Here is a 12,226-nt window from a genome sequence, read left to right on the forward strand (position 1 = left end):
GGACCACCAGCAAATGAAACTACCCACCATCACACCCCCAAACCAGTATTGCCTGATTCCGGATTGAGCAACCAATCTGACAATCAAGCTTGTACTATCATCCATCTCCTCCAATCCACCACCAACCCAAGGTGCCTCTGCCGCTCGCCCAAAGCCACCGCTGTGAATCCACACATCTATCCACCCAAGATCAATGGCGATGTCTGAATCATGCTTCACAGCACCGACCTCAGCCATCCCATCCACCCACCGATCCCATCCCGCCCTCCCCACTCTGACCCGACTTAGATTGGCCTTAGATGTCGCGGCTCCGTTCACCTGAGAGAGAAAAAAGCAAAAACCCCCAAACTCTGCCTCCAAGCGTTGGACAAGTGAAAGAAACCAAAATACCGTCCGACTGCACTCATCGTGCGCCAATGAGGCCAAAGGCCAGCGCCTACGTCGAGGCGCAGCCGAACGAGGAAGTGGCCTAACGAGAGGTTCAACAAAGAAACCCTAGCTTTTTTAGAGAGAGAGCATTTTTTCTGCTTTAATTTTCACTACACCATACTGTTCAGTTTTTAAGACTCCATGAATATATCACTTCTACAAATTTTCAACCAAATTGATGACCATTAAAGTATCAAACTTATTTTTCTTGTAAATCATAGTTATGAATGCCTTAATAATTATCAATTTAGTTAAAAATTTACATAAGTGATCTAGCCATATACAGACCTAAAAACTAAACAGTCAAGATGTAGATAATGATCGAAAAGTTAGTACAAGGGATCACTTATTAAAATGGCAAGGAAAAAAGGATCTGTATATATAATAATGGCAAAGTTCTTATCTTACTTGAGTATTTTGCAGTACGTGCCGCAATAAACACATGTAACGAATAGATGTTGGTCCTTGAATAAGCATACAAAACCCACCTCCATCCGCATGAAAACTAAAAGCCTCAGGTTTACTAAATTATTCTAGGAACTCCTTTTGGAACACTATTACTCACAATCAACCGAGATAACCAAATATAAAAGAACCATTTTACATATGAATGCTACAAGACCATATTGCACTGGGAACTGTGGGATGGTAAAGCTGAGAAAATACACTCATAGAAGCCGCTAGGTATGCAAAGCCATAAATAAGTTCTGCTTACGGGCATGCTCTGGAATAAGTCGATCGACAATATCAGGTGCAATTCCTTGAAGCTCTATAAAAAAGATTCATCGTATAAGAGGAGCATTAGAAAAGAGATGAGCCAAATATATATAAATAATGGATAAGATAACTACAGTGTTAGCTAAAGAGAAAAAATGTTGTTTTAGTTTCAGCTGTCATCTTTTAACTAGTGATTAGTATGCACTAGGTGGAAGGATGTGTTAGTTTAAGGACATAATAAGTCACCAGTAAAAAAGTGATAGAAACAGGGTGTTGCACACAGCCAATCCCAAATACATTTGAACTCCAAATTATCTGAGGGAAGCCTAGTGTGACTCAATGCTTAAAGCTGTCTAATTACATACACTAAGCACCAAGGTGTTAAAAGAAAATCGATTTTCCAGACTATACCTCGATCTTAACAATCATAAATTGTTACTTCACATAGATATAGTAATTAAGTTAGTTAATTAGAGAGAGAAGCCCTGATAGCAAGATCAGAAAGCAAGATCAGAAAGCAGAAGAGTATCATTTCTGTGTCAGTAGTATCAAGTCTACATCTCGGCAAGGCTTATTCACTGGTGCTCCCAAATATACCATTTTATGTCTAACAATTAAAACAGTATGACAAAACCATTATGCTATGAGCATCAGCAGTTTCTAATCATCATAATCACCAAGAAGCATGTTTACCACAATAGAAGCTAATTCAAACTCACCTTGGGTTTTGAAATTAAACAGAGGAGGGAGAGGGCGGCCATTAGGAAGGCGGGTATTTGGGTCTCTCAATTCATCAAAGAAAGGGTGAATGCAAGCTTCCAACTGCAAAACCAATACACAAAAGTAACTAGTCTGAATGCTAATATCTACCAATGGAAACTAAAACAGAGAGGGTCTTACAGCAGTGCATCGCAAATTGGGCGAATACTGAAAAAACCTACAAACAAGATCTACTGCTTCTGGGGGCAAGCGTTTTTGAAACACCTGTAACATGACAAGAATGCCATGGTGAATCACCATTATAAATGGAATTCTTTTGACAGAAGTTAAGGTTTACTCTATATTTCACATAATTTAATCATGTGCGAAATTCAGCAATGAAAAGAGACATGAGACCATTAGTAGCCAAAAGACACACCTTGTGCCATGGATGAGGCTTTATCTGTGGGAACTTAAATTCAGTATAGTTTGGATTCATGCACTTTATCTCCTCCCTTGTTGGAGTTCCCAAAACCTGCAAGAAAGTCAAAACATACATGATTTGTATTGAAGAATACATCATTTTCTTTTGTTACAAGAATTCCTTCCTGTCATAATCTTGAGAAACACAATACAGCAACAACAGTTTAACAGAAAGGGGATAATTCTTGTAGGAAATATGACTGTTAAATACAACAGCCCAAACACTCTCAAAAATTCTATGTTTCTACTACTATAAGCTTCCATCAGATTGGTATGGCAGACAACAAAAGTGATTGATTTGGTAGCCGACGTGTCCCGCCAAATAAAAGAATAAAAAACACGTTATAAAATGTGAGTATCCATAATGCTTCAGTCAATGTCATGTCCCCCAAAACATCCCTACCTATCAAATATAAGAAGAAAATAATAAAAAATCAATTGCTTTCTTTTTTTTTTTGTCAATAGTGTAATAAAAGTTAGGAAAATAACTGATGGAGTTGATTTTCTTTTTTGAATTTGAATTATTTAGTTTCCAATGTATTTAGCTTATTAATTTTCTTTTACTAGTAGAAAAGGGGTAGAAAGGCTAAAAAAAACCCACAAAATCGGAAATTTCTAGTTTTTATGGTCTTTAAGAGAATATGGTCCTAGGCACTGCAGAAAATTTATAATGTTGGGTACAGAATTGATCATTTTTGCAGTTTAGGTACTCATCTGATGGGAACCTTTTGCAGTCTACGATTGGGAACTTTTTATAACGATATACCCCCTAAAAAGGAAACAGTGAAAGTTGGGCCTTGTTTGGTTCACAGAATGAAAGACTCAGGAAAGTTATTCATTTACTAGTCCCACACTCCACTAGAGTGAATGGTAACATCGGGAAAGCAATCATAATTTGGGACAAGATTGGTATCTACAATTCGTAATAAGAGCATTATAGTAATAAAAATGAGGTAATAAGCATGTGTAAATAATGATGGGAAATGCAAACAAAAATAAATCCCAAAGAGTATAGTTACTCATTTTCACGACAAAAGGAATCATTTCCCACCCTATCTAAAGAAAACATTAACAATACTGAAAACCGAAACATATCTATAGTGAATGGTAACATCAGGAAAGCAATCATAATTTGGAACAAGATTGGTATCTACAATTCGTAATAAGAGCATTATAGTAATAAAAATGAGGTAATAAGCATGTGTAAATAATAATGGGAAATGCAAACAAAAATAATTCCCAAAGAGTGTAGTTACTCATTTTCACGATAAAAGGAATCATTTCCCACCCTATCTAAAGGAAACATTAACAATACTGAAAACCGAAACATATCCATAGTAATTTTTAACCCCAAGTGACCAAAAACCCAAAGTCAGAGACAGCTAAGATGCTCAAGGTTTGATCTCGTTGCTTCAGAACTTTGCAAAGTATCATAAATCATTTCCACTTCCAAGCATGGCTAAAATATAAACTGTGCAAAGTAGAAAAAAGTATATAACCTCACCTTAATGATCTCAACTAGTTGGTCAACTCCACTTTCACCAGGAAACAGGGGCTGCAAGAGAAGTTGGCTTAAAATCTAAATATTATGAAGGAAAAAGAAGTGACAAAAAAAGTTAGAAGTAATATAATTACCTGTCCAAGAAGCAATTCAGCCATCACACAACCTGTAGACCAAATATCAATAGCACTTGTGTACTCAGTGGCACCAAATATCAATTCTGGAGCACGATAGTATCTTGAGCAGATATAAGACACATTGGGTTCTCCTTTTACCTAATAAAGATAAAACATGATTAAGTTCTCACCCAGATTCTTTTTCTCTTTTTTTTTTCCTTTTCACGGAAAAGGGAATAGCCGATTTAAGAAATAAGACACCATCATAAACAGACTTACCAAGACTTTTGCACTCCCAAAATCACAAAGTTTCAGCTGATGTGTGTGTGGATTTACCTGAATATGCACAGGTAGGATTTGAGCATGACCAATAAAAGATCAATGAAAGAACAAATATATAAAAAGGATGGTCATCAGATGCAACTTAGTCAGCGTATGTGAATTCTTTTTTTTGAAATTATCCGTTATGGTATGTAGCAAGCTAGTACATACCCGGTTTGCTCAGATACTCTACTGATAAGAAACTCAGTTAAATATTTTAAATTCTTATTCACAGCTTTCACCAAGACAAATCAAGCATTTGGCATAAGATCTCAAAATTATTTGGCTCCAAGAGAATTCAGATATCGATTCCTCGAAGAGGAAAAAGAAACAGTAAAAGCTCAAGCCACCAAAGTAACAAACTAAACTAGAGCTCTTAGGTAAAGAAATAGAAGGATATCATATGAAGCTAAATCTGAATGTATGTCATCACAATTCATGGAATTTCTGCGAAATGGACACTTGAAATTGATATGTAGAAGCATCAGGTAACAGAAATGTTTCACACAAACACACAGAGATACATGAGATATAGAATGCATACAGGTCCAATGATCCAAAATATCATTTTAAAGCTAGCATGTTATTCTCAGAACTACATTGCACTAATTGAAGTATTACCATTGCATTTCTTGATTTAAATATAAAATTACCCGAGTTGATTAATTTTTGTCAAACCAGTAGAAGTCTTATATAAGTCATGTGATCCAATGGCTCTGCTAAGGAACCCAGTGAATCGATATCAGACAGGATATCCAGAGTCATACAAAAGCAACCATCCATATGGAAAAATAATCTTACAAGTAAATTTTGAGGCTTGATGTCACGGTGACAGATGCCAATGCCATTATGTATATAAGCAAGTGCCCGACAGATCTGTACCAAAATGAAGTTGGGGTATAAACAAGTATAAATAATGAAAGCAAAGAAACATTAGAAATTCTGAGCATACAACCAAATATACTTGGTGGCCGTAGGTAATATGCTCATCTATGGAGGCAAGATTCATGCAATAAAAGTTTTTGATAAACAACACACGGCAAAAGAGAAAACTATAGAATCAAATAACTTCATACCTGGTAGGTATAAAGTTTAACATATATTAAAGGCATCCGCTGGTTGATCCTGCTATAGTTCCTTGCGATACGGTAAACAGTTTCAGGAACAAATTCAAGTACGAGATTCAAGTAAACCTCTTCTTTGTCTGTAGTTGAAAAGAAGCAATGTTTTAGGGAAACAATGTTTGGGTGATCCAACATTTGCATAATCTGTAACTCCCGGTTCTTGTAACGCTTGTCTTGGAGAACCTTCTTGATAGCAACAATCTCTCCAGTTTCTCTACATTTCGCCTGTACACAGAAGTTCAAGTCTTTTCAACACTGTAATTTATTGGAAGATCGAATGAGAATAGATTCAATAGAGCAAACTATTGTTTACCAACCTGGAAAACAACCCCAAAAGAGCCAGTTCCAACCACATGTTCTGAAATATAACTCACTGTCTGTCAATCCACACGAGAAAAAAGAAGGCACATCACGAAAGACACAAGAAACCACAATTTCCATGTTACAATGACATTACTAAATTAATTTGTATAAAATTAGGCTTTCTTCCGACCTGTCTAGATTGACCACCTCGACCACCAACAGTTGTGCGTATTACATGTCCTGTTTCAGCACCGGCACCATCGATTATATCAGGTTCACTATCCTACAACAGAAGAAACAGAAAAAATGTGAACCAAGTGTAGCAAGATTTTGCAAAATCCTAGTCAAAACCAGTCAGCTTCATTCATGATCAATATTAACATGCTCAAAAACAATTTTGCTTGTTCATTTGTCACTCAACTTTAGCAACAGTTGACAGATTCATGTGCACAACACTACTTACCCTATCCTCATCGTGATGATGATCCGACTTGTCCTTCAATCGCATCTCAAGCATCTCCCTACCAAGCCAGTCAACCGAACTAGACGACGAACTCTTGAAGCCATTCGCAGACCTGGAACTGCCAGCAGATGCCATGGCAGTGTCTGATGACTACTACTACTAGTTCAGCAGCAGAAGCTAATAATTGCTACTCTTGCAGTACTCTCTGCTTCTACGCCCCATCCCAGCCAACAATCTATCTTCCTAATAAACAATAAACAAATTAAAGCATACAAATCAAGACGAAAATTTCTGAACAAAAATCAAGCACAAATTTTTGAAAAATTAAAAAAAATATATATATATAAAAACACAGTATACTAAGCAAAATAAATTGATTTCAGATCCGCAACACACCTTTCAATTGTAAGCATATACTTGGAATAAAAAACACATCAAATCAACGCCGATCCTCCAAAATCAATTCAATTGACTCAACCCACCCTAGAGACTATCAACGTTCAGAGATGTTCTTGACGGATCTTGTAGCCAACTGACCTGCAAGTAATTGAGAGAGGCTTCCAAGCAGAGCTCGCGCATTTTAAACTCCGCTACTTCAATTTTTGAGATTTCAGCAGCAGCAGCAAAAATGGAAGAAAAGAACAGCTTGATCGGAGATCCTCGAGCACTGTAGGTGATGAGATTGTAGTTGAAATTAAACTAGTATGAGCTTTTTATTCTTTTTCGTTTTATCTCCTCCTACTCTCATCAGTGGTAGCTTTCGCTTCTTTCTTTTAACAACAATATTTTTTTTTTTTACTTCAACCTCCACTACAGTGACTAGTGACTACACTCTTTTATTATTTTTTTTCTTTCTGATTAAAAGAAGTTCACCATATAGTCAATTTTTCTTTTCCTCGTCGTAAAATAACCAAAAATACTTAAAAATACTTTGTTCATGATGTGTTCTTTACAATACTTGTCTTTTTTTTTTTTTTTATGTTTGAAATCACTACAATATTAAGTTTAGAGAAATTTTAAAAACTACTTAATACACATCTCTATTATTTTATATTTCAAATCAGATTTTATAGGTAGATTAAATGACCAAAATAGACATCTACGTATTAGAAGAAAAATAATAATAATCATATCTTCCTTATATGATTCTATAATTATAAACACAATAAATTTCTATACATGGATCCTCATTTTTTTTTTTGAATAATCATGGATCCTCATTTAAAACAACAATAAAGTTAGAAACCATCTAATTTAAATTTTCCTTAAATAAATTGTAATTAAATGGGGTGAGAACTATAGTAATTTCAAAATCAATGGCATTAAATGTTTTTAAATTTATTTTGAAGTCTTGCCGAAAATATGAGAGCTCTTGCGCTCTCCCATTTGCGGCGGCTTCACCTAGGGTTTCGCCGTCTGATTTCCTTGGCCTGCGTCGATGGCGTTAGTGGTCCTTGGCTGTCGAGTCCTTTGGATTCGAGAATCCCTCATCTTCAACCATCGGGTTGTTGCACTCTTATCTATGTGCGTTGGCGATGGAGTACCCCCTCTACGGTCGTTACCCATGCCGTTGATGCTCTCTGCATCAGTGATGGTGATGGACGGCGGCGCTGTGGTCTGGTGGACCCAAACCAGACATGGAATCCCGGTCCTCTCATGGAAAGAGGCACTGAGTTAGGGTCCTTTCCGATGGTGGCGATTCGGCGTCTTGGTGCCGATCTGTTGCTTCGACGGTGGTTGTTGACCCCATGTGCATATCCTCTCCGGCGGCGGTTCTGGATGCATTTGGTTTTGCGATTGGGCTCTTTGGAATCTGAGGGTTGGAGGATTTGCACTTCGGCCTCCAAGTGGCTAAGGGATCCTCGATCTGGTGTACGCCTGGCGTTGTCAGAGGTGAAACAGTGCAGCTCTGGGGAGCGGCGATGCAGATCTGGAAGGATGCTCAGATGTTTGGGTGTCCAGAATTGGGCTGTAGCCAGGGTGCCCAAATGAGATTATGTTGGGCCTGGACCTTTGTCAAGTTTGCCTCGGCGGATTTCATTTTGGATTCAGGTCAGATTTGGATCCGTATTTGGGACCCCGGTGGTATTCCTTTTCGGATCTTGGATACGAGACAGCTGCTCATATCGATTCGGTATTGGTTCTGGTTTGTTAATGTCTAAAAGTCCGGCGGTAGCTGGACCTTAGTTAACGCTGATCCGGTGGGCGGATCGGTACTTGTGTTGTTCTCGAAGCTCCCGCTACCTGTCAAGTAAAATACAAAGGGCGTCAGAGGGAGACCGCGCCGGGCGGTCTTCAACTCTCCGATGCCTAAGTTAGTCAATGTATTTATGTTGACAAAGTAACAGTAGGTAAGTATTGAATGCGTAATTAATGAGGAGAGAGGAGAGAACCTTTTATAGGTGAGGAAGAGGTTGATCTTCTCTTTGTTTTCGATGTGGGACTGATATGCTTCAGTTCCCAGTATCAGAGGCTTCTGATGCCATCTTGGCGCGGCGCGTGGCGGCGCTTCGGCGGCGATCTGGAGGTGGTCCGACGCTGAGGCTGTAGCCCGCCTGGCGGTGTGTCTGCATGTCATTCCTTTGGTTGGAATTAGTACCTTTGGCGGTACAATGAGCGTGGCCCATTATAGCTAATTATGCTTGCAAATGTATATGTATGTACAAGTCCCCCAAGTCCCAAGTCAAGGAGGGCAATCTTGGTTGGGGAACCTTTGTTGTAGTATAGTGGTAAGTATTCCCGCCTGTCACGCGGGTGACCCGGGTTCGATCCCCGGCAACGGCGCCAAAAATTGATACGTGCAAAAGCATCGCCAATTTAAACCCTGAAAAATATCATCGTTAGTATAGAGCAAATAGGGTATCGTTCAAAACCGGGGATTGAGGGTGCTAACATGTGAGAACAAATTAAAGAGAAAGAATCTACAAAAGTTACGAAAATATTAAGAACATATACAAGTTACACGAATTTAGAAATTTTACAAGTTATAAACATGCATAGTTTTCGAACAAACAAAGAAAAGAGAAAGAGCACATACATGTCTACACGAAATTAGAAGACAAAAGAATGAGAGAAACGAAAATATACAAATATATATATAGGCAAGGACAAAATTAAAGAGAAAACAAAGTTAGAAAAGGTTTTGGAAATCCTACTCCTATTTATACACAATTTACAAATCCATATCACATTGGGAATCCATATACAACAAGGAAACAAATTATTGACCAAGTCAAACAAGAAATCCTAGGTCAAAACTAACTCTAACTACTTTTCCTAAAAAACACCAAAGAATCCCTAAAAAATAGGAACACCTAAAAAACACAAAACAAAATCCTAAAAACCACCAAATTAATTCCTAGAAAACACTAACACATATTTACTATTCACGGAGACACTATTCACGAATTTAAAAACATATTTTTTATTTATTTAGTATTTATATTAACATGCTACCTAAAAACTCTAAGTTAATTTTAATTATTTACAAATATACAAAAACACATAACATAAAAGATAGGGGGTTTTTTTGAAGATTGAAAACAGAAATTTTCGAAAACAAATAAAAGATTAAAATCGTTTCTATACAAAGGTGGGAAAAGAAGAATTTTTGGAAAACAATTTATCAAGAACAATTCAAGAACAACATATTCATGCATCCCTTTATCTTTCTTTTAATTACCATGGAAAGCTATCAACCAAGACACAAAAGATCAAAGCAACCAATGTCCCTTTTAACTTTCTTTCTTAAGTTAAATCGAATTAGCAAAGCACCAAATCAATTTTATTTTGAAAAGTTCGATATCAATAATGAAAAATCCCGTTTTCAAATCATTAAGTACAAGAAAGAATCAATAGACATGCAAATCTAAGCACTCAAAGCAAGTCAAAACTCATCATCACATGCATAATCTGATTTCGACTCAAAGCAAGCCTTTACTACTTATTCGAATTAGAATTACAAAGCATAACCTAATTACTAGCAAGTTACATGCAATTCTTCCTAATTGTTTGTCAGACTTAGAGAATCGTTAACATGTACTGAAGCATAAAACCAGATCAACAATCCATATATTCGGCAATTAATCAAGACAAAGGACACACAAACACATCAATCATGAAAAGAACATCAAAATTATACTTCGAAAACAGTTTTGTCACATCCTAGTTTCGGCTTACACAACAGATTTTCCAAAGCAGAAATTCTAACTACAAGAAAGCAAAAACCGTGAAAATACATGATGAGATTATGGTGTGGACAACCCTTGATCACGTCCCAAGGTCCAAAGTAGATCCAAGATGGTGCACAAGTGTTGATCACGGCTAGGAAGGTGGATGGTCACGGCCTTTCTCCTTGAAGATTGCAAAACCTGAAAAACTAGAGAGAACAAGTGAGAATACGAAATTGTGGAGAATATTGTTACCCTTGAAACGTCAAATACACTAGGTATATATAGGAGAACGTCGCAAGGCACTCCCAATTCGTTTCTACTTGGTTTCTCCAAAGTTGTGTTGATCTAGGACTTGTTTGGCACAAAGCAGATTTCCGGCAGTCTTGACCTCAATGCACTAAAACGGCCATAACTTCTTCTAGAAAATAGATATCGCCGAGATGTAAAATGTTCTGGAAACTAGACATCTGTAGCTTTCCAACCATATGAAGATAATAATTGTCTGAGCTCTGAGCGATTTATGACACTCCGTTGAAGTTGACTGATCTGCACAGGCAGTAATCCGAATCTGTAATGGATTTGACTTTTAAAGCATAACTTAAGTCTAACTCGGTTTTCCTTTGTATCACATGCCTCTCACACGCCTCTCACACGCCTTATTGAAGAATGAAACGTCAAGAACTCCCTAGAACCTTCAAGAATCTCACGGCAATTCCAATCCATACTCAACTAGAAATCCAAACTCCACATTGCTTTGAAATCCGAATTCCTTGTTGCTTTTTCTTCCATGTGCACGGCATATGATCTTCTTGAGACTTCTAGATACTTCATGAACGTTCCAAGGCTCTCCTAGTATGAGTAGAACTCCATATGCAAGTAGGTTTCCTAGTTGAATACTGCTTTCTTTTCCGAGATGCTTCTACACTCTTCCGGAACCTTCTTGAGTAATCCTTATCCAACAGGGACTCCTTGTCACACTAGTATTCCTTATCTGAGTAGAATTGGGTTTCCTTGTCCAAGTAGAACTCCTAGTCCAAGTCAGCTTCAGACTCCTACTCCAACTGGGATTCCTTTTCCTAGTCAAACTGGGAAACTTCCATTTCTTCATTTCTTTACATTTCTGCGCCACTTGTGCCTTCCTTAGCCATTTTTGGACTTTGAGACTCCATTTACGCCTGTAAAACACTAACTAAGTTAAATTGATCAAGATAAAGGAAATAACTTAGCAAAATATAGGGTTTAAACATTATAAACGTCGCATTTTATGCTCCTATCAAGTTGTTCGGCGGTTTGAAGCGTTTTCTTCCGTTAGACTTGCAATAGCATAATTAGCGTCAGTGCGTTGTCCTCCGTTGGTTTTACTGAGCAAACGCTTTATACCCTTTCGGGTGGGCCCCTGCTGGGCCCCCCTGGGAGTCCCCCACTCCCCGGCGAAGATAGACCTCCGGATGGTCGGCAAATTGTTTGTTGAGGGGGACTGCACGGAGCAGAGGGTGTTGGGTAGCGAGCCCAATGTTTAGCACCCAAATGACGGGGGTCAACGTGCCTGATCAGGGCCGTCGTAGACTGTTGACTAGTCCCCGTGTCCCGTAGGGACGGTCTGACGGTAACGCCGCGTGGCGGTCGTTGTCAGAGTGAGGCGTGGCCTCGGGATTCGCCGTTTGGCGGATATCCCCCCGCTGAATGTAGCAGGAAGCAGCGTCCGGTAGACGTGCCTGGCGGTACTTTGTTGAGCGATAGTGCTGAACAAAGTACGCAGCTAGCAAGCTGAAAAGAGGGGGTTCCGCTAGAGGTGTGTAGCGGAAGACGCCCAGCTTGCAGGATGGCAAGGGAGAAATTCCGCTAGCGGGGTTTCGCTCAGCGGGGATTTCGTCACTTGGAATATGATAGGGGAGAAG

At 38.4% G+C, this 12,226-nt stretch overlaps 1 protein-coding gene across 6 annotated transcripts; it reads right to left on the minus strand.

The window, feature by feature from the left end:
- Window positions 1-791: 791 nt before the first annotated feature.
- Window positions 792-6,907, minus strand: LOC133743673 (shaggy-related protein kinase kappa). Of its 6 annotated transcripts, none has more exons than XM_062171686.1 (13): window positions 6,694-6,907; window positions 6,157-6,391; window positions 5,884-5,976; window positions 5,708-5,767; window positions 5,343-5,615; window positions 5,068-5,142; window positions 4,225-4,281; window positions 3,964-4,104; window positions 3,833-3,883; window positions 2,285-2,380; window positions 2,047-2,130; window positions 1,866-1,968; window positions 792-1,198 (listed from the first exon to the last, which is right to left on the minus strand). In XM_062171686.1, the coding sequence occupies exons 2-13, from the start codon at window positions 6,289-6,291 to the stop codon at window positions 1,110-1,112; spliced, it is 1,257 nt and encodes a 418-aa protein (XP_062027670.1). In that variant the 5' UTR covers window positions 6,292-6,391; window positions 6,694-6,907; the 3' UTR covers window positions 792-1,109. The 6 variants fall into 6 exon arrangements, with proteins under 6 accessions (XP_062027670.1, XP_062027669.1, XP_062027666.1 ...); XM_062171685.1 differs by having other exon boundaries at window positions 6,157-6,395; XM_062171682.1 differs by having other exon boundaries at window positions 6,157-6,399.
- Between the last annotated feature and the right edge of the window lie 5,319 nt (window positions 6,908-12,226).

Source organism: Rosa rugosa, chromosome 4 (genome assembly GCF_958449725.1).
Source record: "Rosa rugosa chromosome 4, drRosRugo1.1, whole genome shotgun sequence".
NCBI lineage: Eukaryota > Viridiplantae > Streptophyta > Magnoliopsida > Rosales > Rosaceae > Rosa > Rosa rugosa.